The sequence below is a fragment of the Chrysemys picta genome, chromosome 10 (assembly GCF_011386835.1).
Source record: "Chrysemys picta bellii isolate R12L10 chromosome 10, ASM1138683v2, whole genome shotgun sequence".
NCBI classification, from domain to species: domain Eukaryota; kingdom Metazoa; phylum Chordata; order Testudines; family Emydidae; genus Chrysemys; species Chrysemys picta.
The window spans coordinates 46506944-46522301 of NC_088800.1; the positions used below are offsets into that span (position 1 = coordinate 46506944).

The 15358-nt window shown below is 49.5% G+C and overlaps 1 protein-coding gene across 5 annotated transcripts in view; it reads right to left on the reverse strand.

Annotated features, from left to right (window-relative positions):
* INSYN1 (inhibitory synaptic factor 1) overlaps positions 1-15358 on the reverse strand; it is a 113244-nt gene that overhangs the window by 52604 nt on the left and 45282 nt on the right. The window contains exon 2 of one of the 5 annotated variants that reach the window (XM_065558605.1): positions 12-3640. The exons of the other annotated variants lie outside the window; for them this stretch is intronic. Within the exon in view, the coding sequence (XP_065414677.1) occupies positions 1709-2992 (1284 nt within the window). The 5' untranslated portion in view covers positions 2993-3640 and the 3' untranslated portion in view covers positions 12-1708. Of the gene's footprint in view, positions 1-11; positions 3641-15358 lie in introns of those variants that run through there. 5 annotated transcript variants of the gene reach the window in all.

Below are 15358 nucleotides of genomic sequence, written 5' to 3' on the forward strand. Positions count from 1 at the left end.
AAATTAGGGGAATGTTAGTATTGGGACTGCTTGCCTGTTCCTTTACAGAACTGTAACCGGCGGTTTACAGCCATGCGGTGGAGGCGGGAGAGGGGCAGCATACAGGGATCTTTCCCGGGGACAGCCGCGAGGGCGTGGGACAGGGGCAGAGTTCATGCTTGCCGGATTGCTGGCAGCAGGAACTGGCCAACGTTAGGAGCATTGCTTTGAACATGAAAGTAGGACAGTGCTATTATTACAGTTTTAAGCTGCCACAAGTCTACGGCTTACCATGTCAGCCTGCTACCCAAATTCCGCTGTCCGGCCGCGCTTGTCTGATCTGCACTGCAAGACCCCAGGCACTGAATGCGAAGGCCGAAAATTCGACCTTGTCCTGAGTGTGCATGTGATAGGTGGTGTGCATGGTCTTGTTCACACAGAAAGACTATGTTCTTTGTTCACCAAAAAAATTATCTTTCTGAGGAATTCACTCAGTTTTTCCAATCCCACAGTTGTGACTGTCTCCCGACCTATCCTGGCATCACACTCCCAGAGGCTGGCGCAGGTTAGGCGTAGAAAGAAAAGGACACGGGACGACATGTTCTCAGAACTTATGGGCTGCTCCCAAGCCGAGGCAACCCAGCAGACCCAGTGGAGGGAGAACATGTCGCAATACCAGCGAGTACACAGTGAACGGGAGGAGAGGTGGCGGCAGGAAGACCAGCAGGCGACTCAAACGCTGCTTGGACTAATGAGGGAGCAAACGGACACGCTCCGGCGCCTTGTGGATGTTCTGCAGGACCGGAGGCAGGAGGACAGAGCCCTGCTGCAGTCTATCTGTAACCACCCTCCCCCGCCACAAAGTCCCATACCCCCCTCACCCAAAGTACCAAGAAGGAAGGGCGGCAGAGTCCGTGAAAACTGTCACTCCACCCCTGCAGACTGCTCAAGTACCAGAAGGCTGTCATTCCCCAAAATTTGATAAGTCCTTTCCTTCCCGCCTCACCCAAGCCCCCATCCCAGTTTCATCCCCTAACTGTGTAATTGCTAATAAAAAAATACGTTTCTGTTAATTACTGTTTCCATCATGTTTTTTTAGAGGACAGTCTGTTTGAAGGGGGGGAAGGGAGTTGGTAGTTGGACAGGACAGTCACCTTTGCTAGGGTACAGACACGGGGGCAGGTTCAGCAGCAGGTCTCACACACACATTGCAGTCACTAGGCACCCTGGTCAGTCTGGGAGGTGGTTTTCATTTTCTGTGTGTGTGTGTGTGTGGCGGGGGAGGGCGGTTAGAGATCTTATGCAGCGGTCCTTATCCTGGATCACAGACCACGCAGCAGGGGATCTGTAACCGTCCTCCCCCTGCCAGAAAGTCACATAGCCCCCACACACAGAGTCCCGAACAGGAGGGGTGGCAGGCTCCGTTGAAACAACCAGTCCACCTGTGCGGACCACTCTAGAAGCAGGAGCATATCATTCCTCGAGTTTAGAAGCGTCCTTTGCATCACTACACTACACCCACTCCCCACCACAGTCTGCATCCCAGTTTCAACACTTTACCGCAAAAACAGTAATAAAGAAAACGGTGTTCATTAACAAATTTATTTTTAAACGTGTGTTGGAAGGGGGGGAAGGGGGTGAACGGGGTATGAAACTGGAGAGGATACTGAATATTCACTGGGTAAAGAAACGGGGGCAGGTTCAGCTTCTCTGTAAACAAACGTAATAGTCACAGGTTACCCTGCTCACTCAGGAACCTAGCTTTCAAAGCCTCCCGGATGCACAGCGTGTCCCGCTGGGCTCTTCTAATTGCACGGCTGTCTGGCTGGCCGTAATCAGCAGCCAGGCTATTCGCCTCAACCTCCCACCCCGCCATAAAGGTCTCCCCCTTGCTCTCACAGAGATTGTGGAGCACACAGCAAGCTGCAATAACAATGGGGATATTGGTTTCGCTGAGATCAGAGCGAGTCAGTAAGCTTCTCCATCTCCCCTTGAGACGTCCAAAAGCACACTCCACCACCATTCTGCATTTGCTCAGACGGTAGTTGAAGAGTTCTTTTTCACTGTCCAGGGCGCCTGTATAGGGCTTCATGAGCCAGGGCATTAGCGGGTAGGCTGGGTCCCCGAGGATCACTATAGGCATCTCCACATCCCCAACAGTTATTTTGTGGTCTGGGAAGTAAATACCATCCTGCAGCCGTCTAAACAGACCAGAGTTCCTGAAAACACGAGCGTCATGAACCTTGCCCAGCCATCCGACGTTGATGTTTGTAAAACGTCCCCCATGGTCCACCAGTGCTTGCAGCACCATTGAAAAGTAGCCCTTTCGGTTAATGTACTGGCTGGCCTGGTGGTCCGGTCCCAGGATAGGAATGTGAGTTCCATCTATAGCCCCACCGCAGTTTGGGAATCCCATCGCAGCAAAGCCATCTATGATGACCTCCACGTTTCCCAGGGTCACTACCTTTGACAGCAGTACCTCAACGATTGCGTTGGCTACTTGTATCACAACAACCCCCACGATAGATTTGCCCACACCAAAGTGGTTCGCGACTGACCGATAGCTGTCTGGCATTGCAAGCTTCCAGAGGGCTATGGCCACTCGCTTCTGGACAGTCAGGGCTGCTCGCATCCGGGTGTCCTTGTGCTTCAGGGCAGGGGACAGCAACTCACAAAGTTCCATGGAAGTTCCCTTCCGCATGCGAAAGTTTCGCAGCCACTGTGATTCATCCCAGACCTGCAGCACTATGCGGTCCCACCAGTCCGTGATTGTTTCCCATGCCCAGAATCGCCGTTCCACAGCATCAACATGACCCATTGCCACCATGATATCCACGGCGCGGGGTCCCGTGCTTTGTGACAGGTCTGTGCCACTCTCAGACTTCATGTCCTCACCGCGCTGCCGTAGCCTCCTTGCCCGATTTCTCAGCATCTGCCTCTGGAAAAGGTGGATGATAAGGTGCGAGGTGTTGACAACAGCCATAACTGCAGCGATGGTCGCAGCGGGCTCCATGCTCGCAGTGCTGTGGCGTCCGCGCTGTCACTCACCAGAAAAGTGCGCGAACTGATTGCCCGCCGGCGCTTTCATGGAGGGAGGGCGGGAGTGACGGTTGGATGACGACAGTTACCCAAAACCACCCTCGACACATTTTTTTCCCCAGCAGGCATTGGGGGCTCGACCCAGAATTCCAATGGGCAGCGGGGACTGCGGGAACTGTGGGATAGCTGCCCACAGTGCATCGCTTCCAATGTCGACGCTTGCCCCGTTAGTGTGGACTCACACAGTTGAATTACTGTCCTTAGTGTGGATACACACGTTCGACTTTGTACTATCGATTCCACATATTCGATTTAAGTAAAATCGAACTACTCTCGTAGTGTAGACATACCCATACAGGGGTTTAAAACTGAACACCGGGGCTTGGAGTCTGTGGTTGACATGGAAGATGAGACACTGGTGATATAATGACTAACCCTTGCTGCTTGGTTTGTCCTGGCCAAAAGCCCCCAGCTGCCCCTTTCCTGAGCGAACAGGGTGGAATAGGGATTGATACCAGCCCGGTCCCCAGAAGAAAGGAGGTTCCCTCTTCTGCTCTCTGAGCTGCTGCAGTCTGTCCACAAGCCATTGTTACACAACCAGCTCCTCAGCGCCGTGCTATAGCTGAGAAGCAGAAAAAGAAACCTCAGGTTGCAGTTTTTCTGACCTTGCTGCACACATCCAGCCTGTGTGTAATGTGAGGAGGGAGCGCCAGCTCCACAGCTTTCCTTGCCGCCCTTCCCTGGTGCCTCATCTCCTGGCACAGAAGGGCCAGTGCCACGTACCTGACCCTGGCACCTCTCCACCCATCTGGGACAGCTGCTCCAGCTGGCTGGGTTAAGGCAACAAGCAGCATAGATGGTGTGCTGGCTGTGGGGGAAGCACCCTGGGGAGGAGTAGCAAAGGGGGGCAGATGGCCCCAGGAGAGAGGCTTGGGGGGACCTCAAATCTTGACTGACCCTGATCAGATGATACCAACCTTCAGGCAGGTCTGTCACTCCCTGGGACAGCATTGCGCCCTGGAGCCTGCCAGTTGCCCAAGTGCTCTCAGGTGTGTGTGTGTGGGGGGGGGGGTATGGGTTTGCTGGAGTGCCTGGGGTGTAGAGAGCTCAGGTTGAACTGGCACCCTCAGATCCTGCTCAGAGGCAGGCTCCTTGGAGCCAGGGGATTGTGGACGCAGAGCCCAGTGCATCTACCCTGCAGCTTCCTCTGGATGCAATAGGGGCAGGGCTCAGGATGACATACGCCCCCAGTCTCCACACAGCTCCTCACATCCCTCTCCATTTCCGCCACCCTCCCCCAGGCAGCTGGCCACACTGGGAAAAGTGGGCACAAAATACTGGCCCATTAGCGTTCTCCAGTCCGAGCCCTGGCTGCTCTTTTCACCCCCGTTGCACTGCTGTAAGTGACTAACCATGGGGAGGACAGTGGGCACTGCAGCTCAGTGTCACAAACAGCACATGGGCCTCCTGACTGTCAGCCCACTACGCTGACCGCCAGGCCAGGCAGCCCGATGGGCAAGCAGGGGCTTTGCTGCAGCAGCGCATACCTGCCGCAGAGCCTTTGGGCCATCTGGTCTCTGATGCCCCAGAAGCAAGAGATGGCAGAGGCAGGGTGGCCTGGGGAGAGGGCACAGATTATGGGGGTGTCTTCCCAGCTGCCTGGTGTGACCTCGGGCAGATCACTTGCCCATCTATTTCCCCTGCTTCCCTTTGTCTGATTTGATGGTGAACTCTTTGGGGGAGGGATCTCACCACAGCAAGCTTCTCCTCATGTTCAGACTGGCGTTGTCCCATGCTCTGTCTCCCCCATCACCACTAGGTCCTGCCACACTAGGCTAACTTTCCCCTGACATTGCTGTCCTTGACATCTGCTCTGAGCAAGGGGGGGCACAAGATGGAGGTGAAAATACCCGCAGCACCCTAAGTCCTGCCGGCACTGCATCCCCCCGGAAGGAGCTGGCCATTGGAATGTAACCAGACCCTGCTTTTCACCAGGAGATCTCCAAGCACTTTATAAAGGAGGCCAGCACCATTTTACAGCTGGGGAAACTGAGGCACAGAGCAGTGAAGCAACTTGCCCAAGGTCACCCAGCAGAAGAGTTGAGACTAGACCCCCTATTCCTGAGACCAGAGCCAGTGCTCTATCCACTAGGCAACACTGCAGGTGGACTGTTACACCGGCTATCAGTCAGGGCTGTCCATGCACTCCCTCCCAGATCTCTGCTCCCCCGGGCCTACCTTCTTTCCTGAAGGACGGTCAAGCTTCTTCCTGCCATTCTCTTTCTGGGGCTCAGCTTTCCACAGATTCTTTCCAGGCTCTAGCCTCAGCCCCTGCGCTAACTCCCCCCATTTCCTCTCTGTGGCTTCCTCCTCATCCTCTGACTCAGGTGTCAGCTCATCCTTCATTAGGCCCAGCCTGGGAGTGCCTGGATCTGCTTCATTTAAAGGGGCTAGCCAGCCTCCAACGTACAGGGGAGGGATAGCTCAGTGCATTGGCTTGCTAAACTCAGGGTTGTGAGTTCAATCCTTGAGGGGCCATTTAGGGATCTGGGCAAAAATCTGTCTGGGGATTGGTCCTGCTTTGAGCAGGGGGTTGGACTAGATGACCTCCTGAGGTCTATTCCAACCCTAATCTTCTATGATTAACTTTCAAGCTCGGTCATGCAACTCCAGTTGACTCACAGCGTGGAGGGTCCAGAATCAAACCATGTTTGGAGGGTGTGAGTTTCTGACGTGTCCCGTGGGAGTGAGGATTACCAGCACAGGTGCCCTCCAGCATGCCAGTGATTGTTTAAAAAATAAAAAAAGTAAAGCAACTTTGCCATGCTGGGGCAGGCAAGAGAAGGAGAGTCGGGGAAGCTGAGATGATTACAAAGGATAGAGGAAGCCAAAAGGAATAAAGGCCAGCGGGTTAAGCACATGAAAACAAAGCAGCAAAGCATTTGACTGTGGTTCAAAACCTTGGAGCTATGTGGTGCCTTGCACTTTGGAAAGCTCAGGTGCAGGGCTAACAATCAGTTTAGGCTGAAACAGCCTCTTGACCATTTGCAAAGCCAAGAGAAATAGATGCTCTCTTCACACTGCAGTGGGGAGGGGCTTACAAGAGATAAACACACAAGGCAGGGGCACCCAGAGATGAACACTTGATTTGCACACCCAGAGCCACTAGGTGGTGTCGCTCAACTCAAGGCACCAATCACATACGTAACCTTACATTATAGGATGGGTCCTTTGCTGGGCTCAAATTCTCTTTCCTGCACAGCCTGAAGCAGGTTCTGAAGACTGCCTCTCTGACAAAAGATCTAATAAATTTAGTGGAGGAAATTGTGATCTGGTGGTTACAGCAGGAGTCTTAGAGTCCTGGCTTCTGCTCCTACCTCTGTACCTAAACTACTGACTTGTAGTGTATCCATGATCAAGTCCCTTAAGTGCCCTATGACCCAGCTATGTGTTTGGACAAATGATAATGAGCGATTTCATGACAGTTTGCAAAGTGCCTTGAGACAGAAAGGGAAGTGGGGGCAGCAGCAACCATGGAGCAGAGAATGGAAAGGCACTACTGGAGAGGTTCCATTCCAAATCCCTCTGCAGGTATCCCAAACATCCATGGATTTTTACATGCCTCGCTGAGCCCACTACCTGCTTTGGATGGGCACCAAACTCACATCTTCCTGACCCCAAAAGGATCACCCCTATAACCTGAACTGACAGAGAATCCCCAGGATATACTGTCTATGACACATAGTTGGGTGGTTCTGATTCCAGCCAGCAAAGACAGTGGAATGCAAACACACCCACATACACACATTTATAAGTTCCCTGGCTACTATAATAACAATGTTAATACTTAGGAAAGATCACAGCTCACGAAAGGGATAGCTGGAATATTACATGATAAGTGTCATACGATTGAGTTTCATAGGGGTTGGATTCTGGGCTCTCCTACACCATCATCAGTTTGTACTTAAATGATACTTTTATCCCCAGCCCAATAACTCAGAAAGTACTTTTTTAATAAAAAAATAATACAAGACAATAGCTCATTTCAATGACACTGAGAAGGGATGATATGTATACATAGGCTTGGCAGAATACGATGTTTACTTTGCATAATTACAATGGATAATATCAATGTTTATTTTTAAGATTTTTTTATTTTATCTATTTAAATTTTCACAGTTGTGGGAAATTAAAAGGGAGGCCAGACTATAGGGGAGTTAGACAATTATTTAACAGCAGTAGACACTGAGATTCGAAAAGGTAAAGCTTTATAACTGTTAAAACACAAATTGTCAACATCACATTTCAAAATACACCTCTACCTGTCCTCCGGAGCCAAAAAATCTTACCGTGTTATAGGTGAAACCGTGTTATATCAAACTTGCTTTGAACCTCCGGAGTGCAAAGCCCCGCCCCTCCAGAGCACTGCTTTACCGCATTATATCCTAATTCGTGTTATATCGGGTCGCGTTATATCGGGGTGGAGGTGTATACACAATAAATATCCTTAAGTCAAACTCTAATAAGTTCTCAAGTAGCATTTTTCTTATATTGCCCACCTGTAAATTTTGATTATTATTCAATGGAAATATCTTTAATCAGTTTGCGTGTATACAGTGAAATTAACATTTACCAATAAAAAAATCTAATCCTACCAAGCCTGTGTATAGCACCTTTGATCCAAAAGTAGAACAACACCTGGTTGACATTTTCCATTTTTTTTCATCAGAAAGGCAGTTTTTAAATAAAAATTTCACGCCCTAAATTGTTTATTTTTCTTGAGTGCAAACCAAAAGAGAAAAAAAGTTGCCATTTTTCCTTTTTCTCCCCACTTTTATTTTCTATCCTCCCAATTTTTTATGGACAAAAGAAATGAGGAACAACCTGAAATATTTCTATTATAAATCCATGAAAGATTTGAAATAAACCAAGAATGGTTCCAATTCAAAACCTGCAGAATGAAACAGATTTTGAAATTTTTCCTAAAAAATTCTTTCCAACCAGCTGTCATGCTGATAATAAGAACTTTGTGTGCATTTTGTACCATTCATCTAAAGATCTCCAAGTACGTTATCAGCTGAGTTAGTAGAGGAATCACCAACACATATGGGAGTACAGGGACTGCCAGACTGGATCCAGGGGTCCATCTAGCTCAGTATCCCGTCTCCCAAAATGGCCAGCACTAGAGACTTGTGAGGCAGGTGCAACAATCCCCACAGTTATGGGATAACCTGCCCCCAGGGGAAATTACTTCCTAGCTCTCATTAATTAAGGATTGATTTATGCCCAGAAGCAGGAGTGGAGCTGGCACTGTGGGGCTACAGGTTGCAATGGGGCTCAGGCTCGAGCCTGGCCTCTGAAACCCAGAGAAAAGGGAGGGTCTTGGACCCAGGAACATCTCCACTGCTATTTTCAGCCCCGCAGCCTGAGCCTCATAGCCCAAATCCACTGAGCCAAGCTCTGAGACTTGACACTGTGGATTTTTCTTTGCAGATGTCCCCCCCAGATTCCTCTGAGATGGCAGGGGAATTGAAGGAGGCAGAATACAATCCTTCCTGCTGGGCTCTGGCCAGGATGCTGGGCTCAGCACTGTTTCTCTCACAGAAAGTGCCATGGGATCCGTAATGGGTCTGAGTGCCTGATATCACCTTCCATTGGGAAATCCCAGGGACTTTTGCTCCCCTAATGTCCCAAGGCAAGCCCTTCTGTCCCTGGCCAGCATCAGGCATGGGCGTGAGCACTTCCAGCCCTGCGCGCCTGGCAGCACCCAAGGATTAGTGCTGAGCTAAGGCAACTGAGCTGGAGCTATTTTTAGATATGCGCTCTTGGCTTTTTTTTATTTAAAAGGGGGACGAGGCTAAATGCGGCTAGAGCTGTGACCCAGCAGCAGCGGGGAGCTGGATTTAAATATGAAGTAGGATTTGGCTTTTTTACTTTACTGAAGCAGATTGTCAGAGTGTCTTAGCCCAGATGATCACTGACACAGAGAGAGCGAGAATATGAATGAGATGGGGTGAGCGAGAGAGAGGGATGGGGGTAGGGGAGAAACCGGCCAGGAACACAATGCCCTTAGGTCTCTTAGCGCCCCTGGAGAAGACCAAGGCCACAGGAAGGAATGCTGCATGGGGATTACATAGCATGGATGCTCCTCTTCCATGAGCCACCTCTGGGCCAGGGGCTGTAGCCAGGGAGCAAAGGGAGGAGGTGGGTGCCAGCTTTCCCCTCCCCCCCACTGTACAAGGAGTGAAATCCGCAGAGGATGCACAAGGTGCACTGATGCTGCTTGAAGCCCCACTAGTTAATTCTCTCATGTGCGGAGATCCTCCCTGGAGTCCCTAAGCATGGCCCTGAGCAGGAGCTGTTTGGGCTGCCATGGCAGGGGTGGGGGACACCATGAAGGGGCCTTCAGCGGTCTGAGCAGGGATCCCTGGGGCTGAGGAGGGCTCTATGGCCTTTTGTGGCTCTGCTTCACTTCCTGCCCTGCACGGCTGTAGGCCCAAGAGGAGGAGGAGGAGGTGGAGAAGGGGGAGACAGTCCATCCCCGAGTGCACTGGCCTCCCATCCTAGGGCTGCTGCTCTGAGGAGGTACCAGGATTCTGGGAATGAAAGCATCAGACTCTGCAGCAGGGAGAAGGGCACTGAGCCAGCTCCCCAACCAAAACCGGAGTTGGATTTCTGTCTCCACCTGGATCATGCTGTGGGTGAAATTCCTAGGAGGCACAGAATCTGAATTGGACTCTTGAGCCCACCTGGAACAGATGCCAGGTCTGCTACTGGCTTGTCCTCTTTGCTGACAGGTGACAGAGAGGCCATGCAGTGATCTCAGCCTGGAGATTTAAGGCAACAAACCAAGGGTTCCCGTTACTGTAAAAGATACCAGTGAGCCAGGAGCTGTGCTGGGCCTGCCATCCTTTTAGACAGAATCTGAGCCCACACTGGCACTTTATTCCTTTAATTAAAAAACAGCTTTAAAGCTGATTGCACAGCATAATATTACCAGTCAACCAGGCACAGGCGGGGCTGCTGTACCATGGTCAGAGCTTAGCCACAGGATTCCTGGCGCGAAGGGAGAACCCACTGTCACAGTCTCCCTGCCCCGTTCCGGCTGGCATCCCTAACACACTGCAAGGAGCTGATGGAGACCTGGCCATGTGTTATAGTCCAAGAAAAATTCCTGGCCTTCCATTAGCCAGATAGACACTGGATAGTTGGGCAAGAATTTCCTGCCCACATTTCACTGCTCCCGGTGCCCAGCGCTCAGCAAGTATGGCAATGAGGTACGTGTGAATTCACAGATGGATGCAAAGATCTGGCACTGTTTCCCTATAAGGACTACACACACTGTGAGTGTAGGCATAGTGTGGGGATCAGAGCCCCGACAGAGGCCAGCACCAGCTGCTGCAGAGAAAGAGGATAGAACCCTGTAGTGGGATAATCAGTCCCCTTTGGTCTCATCCTGATTTCTAGTAAATCGGCTTAAGCTCTGAAGCACCAGGTTTTATCTTCCTTCCATAACTTCTCTTAGCCTCAACTCATTATCCATGTAAATAGCCAATCCCTCTCTGACTCCTACTAAACTCAGTGAGCTCCCTGGTCTAATTATGCATTGTGTGAACATGTGTTTCCTTTCATCAGCTTTGAATCTGCCACCGTTTCATTTCATTGAATGCCACAGAGTGTGCCTGGGGAATGCCAGGAGTTGCTGCACCCAGAACTGGGCAGAAGGTATGACCAGCACCACTGCCTCTGGGATGGGCAGAGGGCATCCCAACCATGCATGGAATGGGGCTGCAGCTGAACAGCCTAGGGTACGGGGTGGGAAGAAATTGGGCACTCTCCTGTGCAGCTGTGAGCACAGACCCATCCCACAGGGGGTGGGGGTGCTATTGTTCCTGAGTGGAGTGTACCACCTGATCGGCAGGGGGAGGGTAGAAAATTATTACTACTGAATCTGTGATCCCAGTAGCGCCTAGCAGCCCCAAGTGAGTTCAGGGCCTTGTTGTGCTGGGCGCTGTACAGACACATAGTATGAAACGGCCCCGGCCTAGTGAGCCTACAATCTAATACACAAGCACCCTTATTTTACAGATGGGGAGTTGAGATGCAGAGGGATTAGGTGACTTGCATCAGACAGGGATCTTGTAGCAGAGCGGGGAACTGAAGCTAGCTCTGGAATCCCTTAACCACAAGAACATCTTTCCTCTCTGGCTTTCACATCTCTAGAATTCTCCAGTGAGCCACAAACATTTCACCAATTTCTACCCCCAGAGTTTGCAAATTCACTGTGCGACAATGGGGCAAAAAAGAGCAGGGCTTAGGGCACATCTATCTACACCTGGAGTTCTTGCTGTGCTTTAACACATGCTCATTGACTAGAACAACTACAAATTCAAGAACAAATGAGACCAAAATATTTGTGGCTAGTCACATTTAATCCTGGGTTGCAGCTTAGAGTTAAAGATAACAAATAGCAAATTCAGGGTTAAACACAACCAACATTTGTGTCCTGGAACAAGTATTTGCGCAGTGTTGACACTTGGTGTTATAATTATACCCCCAGAGTACAGCTTCATTTCGAGCTCTGACACGGATTAATTCTGCAGCCTTGCATCAGTGTCTCTTGCCTCAGTGTCCGCGCCTGCAAAATGGGGATGATGCTACCTGCCTGTCAGGCTGGGAGGCTTAGTTCACTTACGTTTCTGAGATCTTCAGGTAGAATTGCCAAGCATCACAATGGCTCATTCAGTGTCACCAGCACACTGAATTCTCTGAGATTTCTGAAGGCTTCATGCTGCTCGTACATGCTCACAAAAGCCTGCTTGGCATGAAACCCACTGTGTGGCTCAGCACACAGGTGTGAGTACGGATGTAAAGAAGAGAGGGGAACACACCCTTGTGAGCCCAGTACAATATTATTGTCTAGTGTGCTGTTCCTACACTTCTCTCTGCACATGCAGCAGCAACAGCATGTTGAGAGGGGGAGGGGAAGGTGGGTAATCGGGCGGGCGAGGAATAGCACTCATGACATAACAAGGAGATGTGCAATTATTTAGGCGAATAAAACCAACCCCAAACCCCAAAACCTGAAGAGCTTTGCCAGTGAGAGCATTAGAATCAGAGTGAGAGAGAGATTCCAAGTAATTTGTGAAAAGCCCAGGTGCTGTAATTGCTAAAGCATAATATTGTGTCTCACCAAGAAAGTACCGGCGTAATGAGTGCACTAAACCAAACAACTTTTTGCTGATCCCTTGGCAAAGAGAAAAGTATTCCATCATTAAATTAATCACTAAATTACTGCACATCTCAAAGTGTGAAGGTAGGGAAAGGGCTAATGTGCTCATACCCAGTTCCCATCCCTACCTCCAAACTCCTGCTTTCAGCATGAAATTAATCACCGATTTGCCATTTAGATCAAGCAGCATGCTAAACTGATCATGCGAAAACCCAAGAGCTTCCTGCCACATCTGGAAGGTATTTCAAAGCGCAGGTGGACTCGTGCTCTAGTTAGCAAGGTCATTTCATGGCTGTATTTCATGGGCCATTAAAGGGAAGCTGCTGGGTGGAACAGACGTGGCTCTGGAAGGTTAGCCAAAGTTAGTGGGAAGAGTGTGGCCTAATGGCCAGAACTGGTAGCCCAGAGACTTAACATTCTATTCCCAGCTCTCTGTGTGATCGTGGGTAAGTCACTTCCTGGCTCAGTGCCTCAGTTTCCCTATCTGTAACATGCAGATGATGATACTTGGTAACCTACAGATCAGTGGTTATATAAGTGCTAACTGAGTTATGTGGCGGAGAGCCATTCACTACCTGTCAAGTCTCAGAGCATGTCTGGAGCTGAGTGAGCACGGATGCCTTCAAGGACGCAGCTTGGTGGTGCTTGGTTTTTCGCTTTGAGAAATCCCTAGCATTGTTCATGCACTACTCAGCATCTGCCCTTCTGACTCCCTGTCTGGTGTGGTGACAATGTTAAGTAATAATTTTACAGTGCCTATCTGGGGCTTTGCAGCTGGCACTGTGCCACCTGGAACCTCATGGTAGCAGTGGGTCTTGAATTCAGATCTTCCTGCTACAAACCATCAGGGACAAACCCCATGAGTTAAAAGAAGATCTTCCTTAGAGGCCAGCAGTACAGTATCTATGATACAGAGTTGAGCAGTTCCAATCCTGTTCAGCGGAGGGCAGTATGCACATACTAATTAAGCCATTGTCGTCTTAAAGTGTATCTTTACAGCACCTTTCACCAATGATCAAAACCCACCTTGCAAACATTATTTCACTCAGCCTCCCAACCCTGCTCTGAAGTGCATAAATGATATTATCTCCATTTCATAGACAGGGAGACATAAGAACCAAGGTCAGTGACAGATATGGGTAAAGAACCTAGGCACCCAGGTTTTCACTCCTGTGTTCTAAGCACAAGAAAAAAAAACTACAACACTGATCAGTTACCCTATTTTAAATATACAGGAATACGTTATGCATACCTATAAACTAGTCAACTGGCATCACTGCAAAGAATCATTGTAAAATCAACACCTCAGTGAAAAGGGCCTGGGAAGAAAATTCATGTCAGATTAGGGTTCTCAGTATTCTACTTCTAAGGACTCTGGCATTGCACATGTGGAAAAATACCAATTATTTTTTGAGAGACATTTCTTTAAAAAAAAAAAAAAAAAAAAGATTTTTTTTCTAAATTCCCCACAAAAATATTTTGGGGTTTTTTAAAATGAAAAAAAAAAACCACCCCAAAATCCCTCTTCCCCAGATTTGTTTATTGAAAACCCTTTTTAGGAAATATTTTTTTTTATTTTATTTTTTTCAGTATTTTTGGGATAAAATTTTGGTTTTCAAAAACTGTTTTGGGTAAAACAAAATCTGAAAATTGTTCCTGAAAAATTATCAGTTTCCAGATTTTCATTAAAAACAATGGTGCAAAATGAAAAATTTCCATTGAAAAGCCATTTTCTGCAGGGGAGGGAGCTTCAAAGAAAAATTTCAACCATCTGAAGCTATTTTGCAAATGTTTCTGCCATCCCAATGGCAAACGGGCTGATGTAGCGCAGGTGAAAGGAAGCTCCTGGTGCATGCCATTGAGGGAATGAAGTCACTTTGCAGAGTTCCTGTCCCTGAAAAGATGCTAGACATTGCAGCGTGGGCTACTTTTACTTTCACAGCATAGCACTGCCCAACGTAGATGGGGATCACTCACACACAAGTTAGCACTGCAGTGTCTAGAGAGAAGAGCAGGTGGATATAACAGGATACTGCACTGTACAATAGAAAGACACACAGAATTAACATGGCACTGCTCAAATGGAAAAGCACAGCATGACCCTATCTGGAGAGGACTTGGTACAACAGCACACAGCAGGACTGGACACTATCACTCAGACACTGCCCAGCACGGAGCTGTCTGGAGCCCGATCAGATCCAGAACAACATAGCAGGGCCAGATGTTGCCTAGTGCTGTTCTTTCCAGATACAATACAACTCAGACAATGTGCCAGTTGTGCAATGCTGCACAGTGTGGAGGGGATGCAAATCCTGCCCAGCATTGCTCTGTCTGGATACAAAACCACTGGGATATTGCTCAGCACTGCCGAAGTGAGATGCAAAAATACTTGAAAACAGCTCCAGAGGTTCCAAATGCAATAGCCCCATTCAAATAGAGCACAGCACCAGGCTGTCCAGGTCCAGGGACCAGAGCGGACTTAGAGATGACGCTGCACCGTCCGGAGGGGAAGTCGCCCAGATACAGCCCAGCACTGCGCTGCCTGGCTGGGAGATCACCCCAATACAGCCCAGCACTCTTCAAAGAGCAGGGCACTGGGTATCATTGTGGAACGGTCTGTCAAGTTTGGGGAAGTCAGTGGGTCTCTGTTCTACAGTATTAGGCAGGACCCAATGCACAAGATGCAAGCTAGGGAGCCAGGAGGCCCCGGTCAATTCCCAGCTGTGCCACCTATTCTCTGTGTGAGTTTGGGTAAGTCATGTCTCTCTCTGGGCCTCAGTTTCCCATCTGCGTCATGGGGTGATCACTCCTCCAGCTCTGAGGTCTGTGGGTGAAAAACACTGCCACATGCTGGCACACTGCATCAGACACTGCCCTGCCTTCGTCCTCATACCAGGACGCCAGACTGCGTGCATCTCTGACAGTGTCCTGCCCCCACCACGTTGCCTTAGTTATCAGGGTTCCCAGCAGCAGCACCAGGGAACTGTCCCCCATGCTGTCCAGCTGGGGCTGGGGGTGAAAAGCCCTACCAATGGGCAGCAACAAACTCTCCTGGACTCCCTTAGCTGTTCTCCGGTTAATCTCCCCAATTCCATTCCATTCAAGGAA